Consider the following 15,929-nt stretch of genomic DNA (forward strand, 5'->3'; position numbering starts at 1 on the left):
AAAACGACCGAACACGGATTTTTACCCGAACATACAGTAAAGTGTCCGTGTCCGTGTTCGGGTACAAAAAATCCAATTATTCGGTACGAACACGAATAATACAGTCCGTGTTCGCTCAACACTACCTATATATGTCTAGGGGTATATATACAGACATATATGTGTATATATACCCCCTATACACATGTTCAGATGTCATGTCTGACATCAAACATGTCCTCAAAAAAGCACTGGCAGTGGCAGCCCCTGCAGCATGAAAAATGCTTGGCTGGTGAGAAGCCATATTCCTGTCCCGAAGCAACTCAGAGAAATGATCATTTCTCTATAGCGGTCACCCTGCTATGGAAGGGTTTTGTCACCCTTCCATAGCAGTCACTGTCAGTTAACCCTACACTACACTATGGTCCCTTTACACTTAACACTTTCCCTACAGAAACTACATTTTTGAAGCTAACTTAAGTGTAAAGGAGCACTCTAACTACACTAGATATCCCTTTCCTCACACTAAAAATAGCTAAATGACACTTTGTAACACACTAGAACAGAACAGCATTCCACTCTCTTCCATGTCCCGTACAAGAATGCTAGGAATTTGGCGGGGGCGATCTTATATACTGGGGGGCGTATTCACTAATGATTGGTCTAGGGACCCCCTAGTCATTCCAATCACATTCCTAGCATTCTCCTGCCCCCTCAATTGGCTTTTGCTAATGGTTCTGGTCCAATCACGGGCTTTTAAAGCCCATTTCCTGAAACATTGCATTTTGGTCGGTTCTGGTTGCCGAATTCCGAACTTTTTGGGCAAAAAGTTCTAAATTCGGCCGAACCTCGAACACCCAATGTTTGGGCCGAACCGTTCGATCATTCCTAGTAATTATTATAGCTGTATAAGACAACAAGATATAAAAGCCAGGTTCACTTTTGCCAAATGGAGGAGGCAATCATATCTTCTTACCCCCAGGACCCCGAGTGACCCACACAGCTCTTACAAACTGATATAAAGCTCATATCCCCAGATTCTCAGATTCTTCTCCATGTGGCTTTATGTTTGATCAGTTCAGTTTCTAATTTTCATTTTTCTCCAGGTTTTGCTGCAGCCATGTATTTAATCGATCCAGTTACAATTGTCCTCTCTGTTGTCGCTTGTGTTGTCTTGGTAATTTTTTGGTTTGGTGAAAAGAAAAAAAATCATCCAAATTATCCTCCTGGACCACCAAGTTTGCCTATTGTTGGAAATATGCACATTTTAAATATGAATAAACCTTATTTAACATTTCACAAGGTAAGATCTTATTATTTTAAATGCTTGGTTAAAGTGTATGTAAATAATTTTCTGCTTACCAATACAGTAAAACCTTGGATTGCGAGCATAATTCGTTCTGGAAACATGCTTGTAATCCAAAGCACTCTTATATCAAAGCAAATTTCCCCATAATAAATAATAATAACTCAGTTGATTTGTTCCACAAGTCCTTCGGTTTATAGTTTATATACAAAGATTATAGCAATGTGATAGGTTGTGTAACCATAAAATGTCCATCCACAATATGAAGCTCTCCCAAGGGGATTAGAAGCAAAATCTAGCAGAGCTACAGAATATAAGAGAGATGAGAGGCGCATCTAAGTGTAGCAATATGGTTACATTTAATGAAGGTTCAATATTTAGCAACTCACATGGTTGATGATTAAAATAGGCACATCTAAGTATGCAGGCATCCGGGGTAAAGCTGTCCACATAGACCATCTTCTGAACCACCGGCTCTCACCACTGTCAGTCTGCAATCGTGACCGGGAAGAATAGCCTGCAGTAGAGTGATCTGAAAGTGAGGCTTTGAAACACTCGTGGAGTGCAGCGGGGAAGGGATGATGAAGATGGCTGTGCAGAGGATGGTCTATGTGGACAGCTTTACCCCAGATGCCTGCATACTTAGGTGTGCCTGTTTTAATCATCAACCATGTGAGTTGCTAAATATTGAACCTTCATTAAATGTAACCATATTGCTACACTTTAGAGGCTCCTCTTTTTTTTTTTTTTATACATGACGCTACTTGTATATCAAGTCAAAATTTATTTAAAACATTTTCTTGTCTTGCAAAGCGCTCTCAAACCAAGTTACTCTCAAACCAAGGTTTTACTGTATATATATTTTTTTGTTATCATGACAAATACAATACAATAGTATTATAGAATAAAGTGTACTGGAGTGGCCAGAGACACAGGCTACTGTTGAGAAATCTCACTCATGGAGTCACTAAAAATTATAAGGAAAGGAAAGTTGACAGGTCATCAGTCATTGGCAAAAAATATCACCATAGCAGGGACTGAATGGTGCCCCTTATCTTTCCATTCATCCCTGGGACCCAGCCAGCATTGCTGGTGTAGACATTTCCTGGCTGATTGATCTCCAGCCCAAAGGTACCCACATAGTTCTAGTGCTAACATTTTACAGCAGAGGCAGTGATGGGTTCAGCAGAATGTCTCCTGTCCTCACTCTCAGAGAGTAACCACTGACAGTAATGCTTTCGCTGTGGCTGATTCTTCTTCCAACTGACTACCAATACAAGGGGCAATTTTCCTCATTGAACTGTTAGTTAAAGGGGAACCTTTTTCTCCCACTGAGCACCAATTTGAGGTGTTATTGGCCACCAAAGAAAGGAAGCACTGCTCCATTGACCACCAGTCAAAGCATTTGTATTGTCCATTATTATATAAAAAAAGGGTGTTATCAGTGAGTCCTCCCTGTTCTCCAGTGCACATGAGGTATTATTAGGCAGTCTGCCCACTGACTATCAATGTAAAAAGATGAAAAATAGAAAGTTTGCATATACCATCACAGAAGACCAGTAAATAGGCAATAAAAAATATGGGGCAATATAGGCAGCAGACCACTAGCAGCAAAGGGGTCTGTTAAAAGGGTTATCAAAATGTCAGGTGCTTCAATAATTTCACTAAAGGTGTAATGTCATAATTTTGCCATGCGTACCTATGATGTCAACTTGCCCTTTGGCTGACTGCAAAACATTGATGCAATACAGCCACCTATTACCTGTTTAGTAATGATACCGTTAAAAAAAACTAGGGCTAGTGTTAAGCTTTTAATATTTTACTTTGTAGTAAGCAAGCTCTTTTTGGCAATATACATTATACCAGGGCTCAAAATTTAAAGTCCTGAGCTACTAGCCAGGCCTTCAGGGTTACTCGCCACCAGTTGCCCCACCCAACTCCTACCCTGCCCCGCCCCTAATTCCGCCCCTAAACACGCCCTCATAAAATTACACTGTTCAATGTTTTTGCATTAATGCAGAAGTTACAAAAATAAATATTAATAACAATGTTTTCAGTGCCCATCAGTGCAGCCTCATCAGTGCCCATCAAGGGTCTGGAGGGTGGGGGCTGAAGAGCACTGGGGAGGGCTGGAGGGGGGGGGGGGCTGAAGAGCACTGGGAAGGGCTGGAGAGGGGGAGCTGAAGAGCACTGGGGAGGGCTAAAGAGCACTGGGGAGGGCTAGAGAGCACTGGAGGGGGCTGAAGAGCACTGGGGAGGGCTGGAGAGGGGGCTGAAGAGCACTGGGAAAGGCTGGAGGGGGGGCTGAAGAGCACTGGGGGGGGCTGAAGAGCACTGAGGGTCTTGAGGGGGGGCTGAAGAGCACTGGGGAGGGCTGGAGGGGGGCTGAAGAGCAATGGGGAGGGCTGGAGGGGGGGGGGCTGAAGAGCACTGAGGGGGCTGAAGAGTACTGGGGAGGGCTGGAGGGGGGCTGAAGAGCACTGGGGAGGGCTGGATGGGGGGGGCTGAAGAGCACTAAGGGGCTGGAGAGGGGGGGGCTGTACAGCACTAGGGGGGTCAGCAAAAAAAAAAAAATGTTGGATAGGAGGGGGATTGGGCGGCAGCATATAGAGGAATTGATCTTTGCATATCAATTCCTCTATATGCAGCCGCCCCACCGCTCCTTCTATGCAGTCACACAGGGAGGCAGCGGCTGCTCAATTTTCGGGCACTCACCTTCTTCCAGCCCCCGGGAGCAGAGCAGCGCAGACGGAGGGAGCAAGCTGCCTTAAGTGGAAGAGATGATCGGCGTGAGATAACCCCCATGCCAGTGTCAGAGCACGGATCATCCAACTGTAACAGCTTGTAATTGCCGGGCGCTCGCTGACACACACAGTCCCGCCTCCTAGCCAGGCTTCTTTGATAGATGTCACACATCCTGGTTGGCCAGGTGTTCTGTCCATCATAGAAACCGGGCTAGGAGGCGGGACTGTGTGTGTCAGCGAGCGCCCGGCAATAGTTGGATGTAGCTGTTACAGTTGGATGATCTGACATTATTCAGTCCGTCGGCTGGCCGGCTTTCCTCTCCTCTCGCTCCCGGAGCTCGCCCTACATCATTTTCCACTCGCAAAATGCGAGCAGGCGAGTGGAAAATTTGAGGGCTGCATTATACAGTTATTTTTTAATGATATATAGCAGCCTTTTTCAACCAGGGTGCCCAGGCACCCTGGGGTGCCTTAAGGTTTCAAAATGCCTAAAAATGGCCCCAAAATTGTATACAGGTTGGAGGGTGGATGAAACCTTTTAGTTACACAAAGCCACAGGTTTTCATTGTGCAGTGTGCACAATTATGAGCTTCTAGCAGCTGGCGTCCTAACAACCAATGACCCTTCCCTACCCCTCTCTGACAGCACTGGGATCACATTAGCTGAGTAATGGAGAAACACCAAGGGAGAGGAGAAACATTGGGATACTAATCAGTACCAGTGTGAAAAAGTGTATTGGATTTGGAAGAATAAATCATCGATAACGTTGGGTGCCTATGTGTGAATGTTGATGTATTATGTAAAACTATTAGAAAAGATTTTTATATTTTAGAATGGGGTATCCTGAGACTGTCCATAATTTTAAAGGGTGCCTTGACTGAAAAAAGTTTGAAATACACTGATATACAGTATATCTATTTTTTCAGCTTGCTGAGAAATATGGCTCCGTGTACAGCCTACAGATAGGCCCTCAGAAGATGGTTGTTCTGTGTGGCTATGAGACAGTGAAAGATGCTCTGGTCAACTATGCTGAGGAGTTTTCTGGAAGACCACATGTGCCAGTTTTTATGGAGATAACCAAGGAACATGGTATTTATACATTATATAATCTGACCTTTTTTTATGACCAGTTTAACATACAAAGAACTAAAGCATATACACAGTGGTCATGTGAACAAATTTTAGGGCGAGTTGACCAAAAAGATCATGGATCAAAAAGAACAATTATCATTTCTCTAGCGCTCATCGACAGACGTAGTCCTCGGTGATACACCACCTTCGGGTTATGTTACCTCCGCAGGAGCAGGACTAGACAGGAAATTAAAAAGCTCTGGCCACACCCTAGGGGCAGTCCCAGAGGGTATATCCTCTCTCTCTCTGCCTCAGCAAATCAGTTATTTTCTGTCTAGTTAGGAGTAAGGACCTAGATACCTTGCTGGGATCTTAGGTCCTGGCAAGAATTTTTTTCTAAAAGGATTTTTGGACAGCTTTTTTTCTCCAGTGTTCCTGTGAGATCTTCAAGCAAGAAAGCTGAACTGGGCGACGGGCTGGATGTTGAGATCCGGTGGTCACCCCAGTTCAGCCTACGAGCGCGTGCAGGCCATAGCTCCGCGCTGGGTCGGCCGCGACAAAGTCCCATTAAAAGGACTGAACCCGCGAGTTAAACGTCTCGCTGAAACGCCAAAGACCATGAGTCACGGCGTCCGTATCGGTCGACAGCCCTCCCGCCCCGGTGGAGAGGGGTACTGTCAGGAGTTGGTGCCCGCCTGGTTCCGGTATGGTGAGTAGTATGTTCCCCCTTTTTCCCTGACGGGTTTTGTGGTGAACGCGGGCCCCTCTCTGTATGGTAAGAAAGAGTTTCTTTCTATCCTATAACATGTCACAAATCCTCCTACTTTGAGTGTGATTTTATGTGTGCAAAAAGCCAGGAGGCTTGGTTTGGGAGCTAACAATCTATTGTATACATGTTTTTAAAGATGTAATCTGTGGCATTCTGGGAATCTTATGGGTTAAGTATAAGCTACCTACCAGTCAGAAGCCATGGACATGTAGACTGCCTTCCAAGTCAGATCTCCAGCTAATAGCAGGCCTCCCGAATGGCCATGCGGTCCGCCAGGGCCGGTACCGCCAACCACGCCATATCCCCATGCAGAGAGAGTGTTGTGTGCCTGCAGCACACCGCTAGTCAGCACAGGCCGCCGCCATTTTTTTTGCTGGATCGCACGAGCCGCCATTTTGGCGTAGCCTCGTGTCTCCAGCATGGGGGCGGCCATGTTTTAGGTGATTTACACCTCGTGGAGCTTGGGGGAGGCGCCGGAAGGCGTGCAGAGGGGCGGAGCCGCCTCCTTTCTTCCTGGGCAGCCAGCCAAAAGACTTCCTGTTTGTCTAAGACAGCGCTGTAAGCTGTTGCAGTTCAACTCTGAACATCAAGTGGTGAGCCTGGGGGTCTATCTCTCTCTCTCTCGATCGATAGGGATCCCTAGCAGGTAACACTAAGGGGTTTTTTTTTTTGTGGCGCTGAGGGTCAAAAAAAAAAAAAAAAAAAGTTTTTTCTTTACTTTGAATTATATCATCCAGGAAGTAACTGGAGTTATTATGGACCCTGCCACACATATTCCCCCACCTGTTTCCCTCGAGGGGGCCTCGGGACCCGCCGGTGTACAGAGTATAGAGTCATTTACAGCAATTTTGGAGTCTATGGTGGCTCGGGTGGAGGCGGCCTGTCAGGGACGGGGGTCAAGGAAGCGACCCCCGCCTACCCCTATACTATCTGACACCTCTGACTCTGATTCAGAGATGGTCACTGCAGTTGCAGGTTCCTCTGCAAGGGCTGCTATCCCAGGTAAAGCCCCCTCAGACAGTGAGGAGGACGCTTCTTCTCCTGCTATAATTCAGGAAGAAGCATTGGTGGACGCACTAGTTGTGGCAGTGCAAGAAACCTTAAAACTTGAGGCTTTACCGGCAGAGGCAACTGAAACAGAGAGGCCTTTTGGGACTAATAAGCCCATCAAGACGGCGAAGGCTTTTCCTGTACCTAAATGTTTTGGAAATCAGATTAAAGGAGAATGGGAACATTCTAAACGTACCTTTACTATTTCCAAGCGTATTGCTAGACGCTATCCGTTTGAGGAATCCATCATTAAGAAATGGACGGTACCACCAGTCGTGGATCCGCCTATTTCCAGGCTGAATAAAGCCACGGTTATTCCAGTGGAGGACACTTCGTCCTTTAAGGATCCGGTGGATCGAAAGATAGAAGCGGAGTCCCGCACTATCTTTTCTCTGATAGGGTCAGCATTTAGACCAGTAATTGTTATTGGTCTAGTTTCCCAGACACTTACAGAATGGGCGAAAATGGTACGCCAAGATCTTAGGGGGAAAGATATTCCCCAGGAGACATCTGATTTGATAGAACAGATCATACAAGGGCTACGGTTTATCTGTGACGCAGCCTTGGACACTACTCCCTTGTTAGGGCATGCATCTAAGTTAGCAGTGATCCTCAGACGTGTGCTGTGGTTAAAATGCTGGTCAGCTGACCTAGGTTCCAAAAAGACTTTGACCAATCTCCCTTTCCAGGGGAATCGTCTATTTGGAGCCAACCTAGATGAAATCATTAAGGATGCCACCGGGGGCAAGAGTACTTTTTTGCCACAGGCTGCAAAAGCTAAGGAACCTCGCAACAAGCGAGGACCTTTCTTTACCGCCCATAAAGGGCGCCCGGCTGGTACTTCCGGGAAAGGCAAGACTCCTCCAGGAGGGTTCAAGAAGGGCTGGTCGGACAAGCAGAGGACCAACCCAGCCAAACCCGAAGTAAAGGAGTACACAGCCTGAAGGTGCGCCCCCACCCGATTTCAGGGTGGGGGGACGTTTTCACCGGTATTCAGGACATTAGATCGAGCATCAACCACTACTACCGGTGCGATTCTTCCCTTCCAACATTTAAGTACAGGAAGCGGTAGTTACCGTTCCCTGTATAGATCTTTCCTTTACCTTTTCCTAAGATTAGTCCCGATACCTCACAGGAATCGGATCTGATTGACCAGATAGGCCAAGTAGCCTCTAGTCGGGTGACTTCGGTCCCTGAGGTTCAACCAGAAAAGGTCACCTTTCCTGATAACTATCAGGTATCTGATAAATGTGTGGGAACAGAAAACGACCAGACTTTCTCGGATGGTCGGGGCCAGATAGCTCTAGGGACGCCTGGTTCAGATCCAATCAGCGCCAGTGGTCCTAGAAATTCTAGGCTGGCCTCTTCAAGCCGGCCTGGCCGACTTGGACATGTTAGTCGCAGACGTTCCGTGGGAACTTCGTCTCAGGGAGTGTCTGTAGTCTCAAGGACCTATTTACCTTCGTGCTTTACAGTCGCTGGTTTTAATGGCCTGGCCATTGAGACCCAAGTACTGAAGGACAGAGGTTTGTCTACTTCAGTCATTCCTACCCTTATTAAAGCAAGGAAAGCGACTTCCAGCAAAGTCTATTATCACACATGGAAGACTTATATTGCGTGGTGCGAATCTTTAGGATTTCCTCCACGTACCTATTCGGTGTCTCGAATATTGGCCTTTTTGCAACAAGGGGTTGAGCAGAAGCTAGCCTTGAGCACCATCAAGGGTCAAGTTTCAGCATTAGCAATCTTCTTTCAGAAACCTTTAGCTACCAAATCCTTGGTGCGGAATTTCATCCAGGGGGTGCGGCACCTGGCTCCTCCAGTCCGCGCGCCCTTACCGCCCTGGGATCTTAATTTGGTTTTGTCGGTTCTACAGAAACCTCCCTTTGAAAACATCAGGGAGATTCCCTTGCTTACTTTATCCCAGAAGGTGGTCTTCTTGGTGGCTATTACTTCTGCTCGCAGGGTGTCAGAACTGGCTGCATTATCATGCCAGTCCCCATACCTAGTGATTCATAGGGATAAGGTAGTACTTCATCCTAAGCCATCTTTTCTTCCTAAGGTGGTTTCAGATTTTCATCTGAATGAAGATATTGTACTACCTTCCTTGTGTCCTCAGCCCAAGCATCATCGGGAACATGCGTTGCATTCCTTGGATGTGGTTCGGGCAATCAGGGTATACCTGAAAGCTACGGAATCATTCCGTAAGACGGATTCACTTTTTGTGATCACGGATGGCCCCAGAAAGGGTTTGCCTGCATCTGCCGCGACCATTGCCAAATGGATTAGACAAACGGTGGTACAGGCTTATTCTATTAAGGGTCAGAGTCCTCCGTTCCCTGTTAGGGCGCACTCCACTCGAGCGCTCAGTACTTCCTGGGCCTTTCGCCATCAGGCGTCAGTGGTCCAGGTATGTAAGGCGGCCACTTGGTCGTCGGTACATACCTTTACTAAATTCTATAAAATTGATGTGACGGCATCGGCGGATGCCTCATTTGGCCGCAAGGTTTTGCAGGCCGCAATTTGAGGAGACCGGTGGTCTACCTCGAGGGTTTTTTTTCTGTTTGAAAATTTTTTTGTTGAGTCTCATCATTAAGGATGAGCATTGTAAACTTCTAGTTGGCACCGGTTGGGCCTTCTAGATTGGAATTTGATTTCCATTTTCCCACCCCTCAGTTGTGATACTGCTCTGGGACGTCCCGAAGGTGGTGTATCACCGAGGACTACGTCTGTCGATGAGCGCTAGAGAAAAATGGATTTTTGTAAAATCTTACCGTAAAATCCTTTTCTCTTAGCTCATCGACAGACGTAGTCCCCGCCCCTCTGTTTTGGAGTTGGGTTGGGTTAAATTCTCTAAGCACTGCTTTTTCACATAACTGATTTGCTGAGGCAGAGAGAGAGAGGATATACCCTCTGGGACTGCCCCTAGGGTGTGGCCAGAGCTTTTTAATTTCCTGTCTAGTCCTGCTCCTGCGGAGGTAACATAACCCGAAGGTGGTGTATCACCGAGGACTACGTCTGTCGATGAGCTAAGAGAAAAGGATTTTACGGTAAGATTTTACAAAAATCCATTTTTTTGATGTAAACACAGCCGTCTGTCCTTCTCCCTGAGATGATCACAGAGACTATGTGATCCTGCTATATAGGATCGCATGTCTCTATGGTCATCTCACAAGCCACGCCCCCACAGTTAGAATCACTCCACTAGGGTCACATTTAACCCCTTGATCACCAACACTGTTAACCCCTTCCCTGTCAGTGTAATTATTACAGTAACAGTGCCTATTTTTAGCACTGATTATTGTAGTAATGTCACTGGTACCCCCAAAAGTGTCAAAAATGTCAGGGGTCCGATCTGTCTGAAGCAATGTCTCAGTCCTGCAAAAAATCGCAGATCGCCGCCATTATTAGTAAAAAAAACAAAAAACAATAAAAATGACATAAATCTTTCCCGTAGTTAGTAGACGCAATAACTTTTGTGCAAACCAATCAAAATACTCTTATTGCAATTTTTTTACCAAAAATATGTAGCAGAAAACAAATTGGCCTAAAATTTTTAAAAATTTTAGATTTTTACATTTTATTTTTTTTGGGAATGTTATACAGCAGAATGTGAAAAATATGTTTTTTTTTTTTTTCAAAATTGTCGCTCTTTTTTGTTTATACCGCAAAAAATAAAAATCACATAGATGATCAAATACCACCAAAAGAAAGCTCTATTTCTGGGAAAAAGAGGACATCAATTTTAATTTTAAATCACACGACTGCGCAATTGTCCGTTAAAGTAACGCAGTGCCGAATCGCAAAATAGGGCCTGGTCATTAAGCAGGAAAATCTTCCGGTCTTAAAGTGGTAAAAGTGGGCAGGAGTTTAAATGCAATTTTTTAAAAGATCAATAACTTATGAAAATCCATAGCTAATTAAGCAATCAACACAGCAGTAAAACAAAGCTACCTAAGCTTGATCGTTATCTTGGTGTGCATACAAAACAACAATAAAAATACCTATATATTAAATGATAAACTACAAATATTCTGAATGACTATACTGAAAGTATCAGTACTGCTGCCCACACTCATGTGTTCCTACAAGTATAAACAGTTAATATAATATTAAAGCAGTGCCATACAGTACTCAGCATACAATATGCATAAATCCTGTGATATACCCATGTGCCATATAAAAAACATTATTAAACAAAGAAATGTGTGTACACATGTTCACTTTAACTATAATCTCACAGTGTGAATATTCATAAAGCAATCTGTGACATAAATATATTGTGATATAAATAATATTTAATCAATAAAACTCATTAAAAAAGTCCAAAGTGTTCATATATTTCACTTTAAAAACAATTTCAACATATACCGTAAGTTATTTCATAAAAATGTGCCAATAATACACCTCAGGAAGTACCCCCATGGCTAACAGAGGATAGACTTAGAACTAAACTAGAGAAACTTAACACAAATAAATCACCGGGATCGGATTGCTTGCACCTGATGGTTCTTAAAGAGCTCAGCCAGGTGATTATTCTTGATCTTTAAGGATAGTCTACAGACAGGTATGGTGCCAGCTGATTGGAAAAAAGCCAATGTGGTACCAATATTTAAAAAAGGGCCGAGATATATCCCGGGTAACTATAGGCCGGTCAGCCTAACATCAGTAGTCTGCAAGATTTTGGAGGGGATGTTAAGGGACCACATACAAGACTTTAGTAATGAAAATGGTATTAGTAGTAATCAGCATGGATTCATGAAAAATTGTTCTTGCCAAACCAATCTATTAACCTTCTATGATGAAGTGAGCTGCCACCTAGATAAAGGAAAGCCTGTGGATGTGGTGTATCTGGGCTTCGCAAAGGCCTTTGACACCTTTCCCCACAAACGCTTACTGTACAAACTAAGGAAGGTAGGTATGGACCATAAGGTGAGTACCTGGATAGAGAACTGGCTTCAGGGGAGAGTTCAGAGGGTGGTGATAAATGGGGAGTACTCGGATTGGGCGGGTGTGGAAAGTGGGGTCCCCCAAGGTTCTGTCCTGGGGCCAATCCTGTTTAACTTATTCATAAATGATCTAGAGGAGGGGATATCCAGCACAATCTCGGTATTTGCGGACGGTACTAAACTAAGCATGCCAATATCTTCTATGCAAGATGTGGAAAACTTACAGGAGGATCTGAACAAAATAATGGGGTGGGCAACTACATGGCAGATGAGGTTTAATGTTGAAAAATGTAAAATAATGCACATGGGCATCAGTAATGCGAAAGCAAGCTACTCTCTGGGGGGGAAACCTCTGGGTGAGTCTAGGATGGAAAAGGACCTGGGGGTACTGGTAGACAACAGGCTTGGCAGTGGCATGCAATGCTAAGTGGCTGCAAGCAATGCGAACAGAATGTTGGGATGTATAAAAAAGGAGATTCACTCCAGAAATAAAGAGATTATTCTCCCTCTCTACAAGACTCTGGTCCGGCCACATCTGGAGTATGCTGTCCAGTTCTGGGCACCGGTCCTCAGGAAGGATGTCCAGAAAAGGGCAACAAAAATAATTAGAGGAATGGAGGGCATCGGCTATGAGGAAACTGAACTTATTCTCTCTGGAGAAGAGACGATTGAGGGGGGATATGATATCAATGTACAAATACTGTACTGGCATCCGTAGCATAAAGAACAAACTTTTCAGAGAAAAGGAATACAATAAGACACGGGGTCACTCACTAAAACTTGAGGAAAAACGGTTTAAGCTAAAAATACGTAAGGGGTTCTTTACTGTCAGAGCAGTGGGGATGTGGAATTCTCTTCCACAAGCAGTCGTATCACCAGGGAGCATTGATAGTTTCAAAAAACTATTAGATGGGCACCTTAAAGACCACAACATACAGGGGTATAAAATGTATGGTTAACAGCAAACACACACGCACATCATAGGTTGAACTGGATGGACTGATGTCTTTTTTCAACCTCACAAACTATGTAATTATGTAATTATTTATTTAAAAAAATACCCAAAACTCTTCAATATTTCTACCGTGAAAAAAATCTTCTCAAAAAGACATATTGGTCATGTCTGACAGAGCTGGAGAAAGGAGTCACCCCCCAGGGATATAAGCGTTTCTAACATAAATTGGCCAAAGGATTACGGAGGATGGCAGTGGATTGAGGAACATCTGGGAACACTGCCATGACCCCCACTTAAAGGGGAACGCTCATATGACCGAATATCAGTTGGATCACACTAAGGTGAGAGCATACGTTTAATGGTGAAGGGATACGCACCAATGGCGATCCATATGTCTTAAAGAATTTTTTTTCACAGTAGAAATATTGAAGAGTTTTGGGTATGGGAAATTCTCAGCAAGTTTTTGAGAAAACACGCACAGTTGACCTAATATTTCATTGCTATTGTCAAAATATGTATGGTAAGCATACAATCATGTAGTATAGATAGGGTGTTGCTTTTTGCACACCAGATCTATTACATATAGGTTTATACATCTTTGGTGAAATTTATTTTCTATTTTTTTCTCTTTTGAAGTCTGTAAAGGTGAATGTATTGCCTAGTGTGTTCCTGACAAAGCAGTGACTGGTTACACTAGTCTGCAAAACGCGTCGAACTGGCAGCTTACAAGACACCTCACAGTTCATCTAGTTTTGACTATGCTATACTTTTTTAATATTGTCTGATGTTTTTAATATTTGTTTAATAAACTTGTTTTATACACATGCTTACCTCCATTACTGTGAGCCCTAGACCCTATAAAGTCCTACTAGAACAAATAAATAGTTGGTACAGGGCTATGCCGAACCAGCCCAAAATCCCTTCCCCAATACTAAATTCATAGGAAATAACCATACATGTCCCTGGGGAATTTGAATGGATGGGCTGGAGATAGTCAGTATAGTAGAAAAAATGTATAGAAGGAGTATATAAAATTTAACATTTATTAATTGTATTAAAATCCACCAGGTGACATACAAAAGATAAAATTGAAATTAAATGACATTCCATATACATATCCTAGTAGGGATAGCACATTAGAAGTTCATGAGGCAGGTAGGTGTGTCCTCCAACATGTTTCGGATTTTTTTCACAATTCCTTCTTCAGGGAAAATACATACACACAACCGTGCTCTCACCACTTGTGTATCTAGAAAAATGTATAGAATACAAATGACATTATCTTGAACAAGTACATATGCAAAACAGGCACAATACATCTCGTCATCTATAGGGAGATCCCCATAATCCCATAGGGGTAGAGGATACCCATGGTAGACATGTATAGGTATATGTCTCCTCTAGCATATCTAAGCCAATGTCCTTTTCCATTTTTTTGAAAGACAGACATAGTATCTGTAAGAATATCAACTTACCCACGAGGGGAATATGGAACGAAAAACGTCCTTGTAGTTGTATCTTTATAGAAAAGGTACTGAGGAGATAGCTGTTTGTATAGTATTGGGATACCGCACATTCATACAGTCCGACTGTGTTGCATCATGGTATCTATGACCGTTATCCGAGTCTGTCCAACATGCAGACTCAAGGGGATATGGATCCCTTCGCAGCCTATTAGGATGTTGGTGTCCCCACCGTCAGTTTCCTCTACTCTCCGGTGACCGTATCCACACAGTGGTCACGAGGAGCGCATAGGGAGGGATGGATCCACACCTACCAAGGATGCACAGATAGGGGAAGTTAGCCATTTCGAATCATTCCTTATGTGTTAAATGGGATAAAGGTTAAGGAGGAGGAATAGGTGTCAGTAACCTGCTTACCAAGCCGGGAATCCAGTGCGGAATAACAGCAACGGGTATCTCTGTAGTGACCCAAAGGTAATGAGCCATATTGGGCTGGGAGCATTTATATGCTCCATCTGTGAGCACTTACCTAATTAGGGGAGTACCCGAGCAGGTGATTGAAGGGGAGTGGAAAGGGGGTGGGTGGTTCACTTGTACCTGTCCCCGTTCAATGGATTCTGGCCATATCCTTTCAGTTCTTCGCAGCTAGTTGCGCATCACCCCCTCCTCCATAGACCCTTGGTGGGAAGGGAGACCAGGGTGAAGAAGGCGCGAATGCAACATCCGGATGGCGCTCCCCCGGCCTAAGCGGCGCCGGAGGCCGCCGCGTACTGATGACGCAGCAGCGCCCGGCGTCACATGACCGCCGGCACGGACGTGCGCAGCTCCCGCGAGAAGATGGATGGATCTCGCGAGGGGGCGTGAGTGAGGGACCCGTAGCGTCAATTGACGCTCTGGTACCGACACCACCCCAGGAGGACTGCTCAAACTACAGGCCCCAGCATGCCTTGCGGGGGCCTGCCCGTGCCGGGGAACACGGTGCGGACAGGCCAGAGGGAAGGAGGAAAACCACAGTGGGCAATACTATACCATGGCTGTATGTGGAATAAAAACAAATGAGGCAACACAGCGAAATGCATGAGAATCGTGATGCGTCCAATAATACCTCTGTGTGGGATAGGGATCCCTGATAGTCGATGAGGAGATGAGAGCCCTTCTGCAAAAACACAATTTTATTATAGATTAGACATATCTAAGTATAAAATATTGTGTGTATACACCGATTTATATTGGTTAGAACTGAAAACATCTCAAGCATATAATATGACCATAGAAGGTATATATCTATACGAGTGGGTAAGTGAAATGTTCTATAGAAAAACAAAAACGAGAAGAAGAACAAGAATAGAGTGGGGAGAAAAGTATGTATAGGAAATTACACATCTTTTCATTAGGTCTTTTTAACTTTATCAGCTTTTTTGCTGCTTTGAAAGAATTCCATTTGACGGATCTGAAAATTACCCCTAGGAACTGGTCCAGTTTAATGCCTACAACCCCCCATTCATCATAAGAGCTAAAGGTCCCATTCGAAGCCACCTGAACTGAAACCAGGGAGAAAGGGCTTGAAGTTGAAGGCTTCATTGAGTCCCGGGGGAGAGGTGGCGTTTAGGTCCGAAATCCAACGCAGCTCACGCTGGAGGAGA

General features: G+C 44.5%; 1 protein-coding gene across 1 annotated transcript in view; it reads left to right on the top strand.

The window, feature by feature from the left end:
- Window positions 1-1,067: 1,067 nt before the first annotated feature.
- Window positions 1,068-15,929, top strand: part of LOC309549023 (cytochrome P450 2K1-like) — a 55,257-nt gene continuing 40,395 nt past the window's right edge. Inside the window, exons 1-2 of the mRNA XM_082248965.1 lie at window positions 1,068-1,282; window positions 4,956-5,118. Coding sequence (XP_082105091.1) covers window positions 1,100-1,282; window positions 4,956-5,118 — 346 coding nt within the window. The 5' untranslated portion in view covers window positions 1,068-1,099. The remainder of the gene's footprint in view (window positions 1,283-4,955; window positions 5,119-15,929) is intronic.

The sequence above is a fragment of the Pelophylax lessonae genome (assembly GCF_965119305.1).
Source record: "Pelophylax lessonae genome assembly, chromosome: 3".
Classification (NCBI taxonomy): Eukaryota; Metazoa; Chordata; class Amphibia; order Anura; family Ranidae; genus Pelophylax; species Pelophylax lessonae.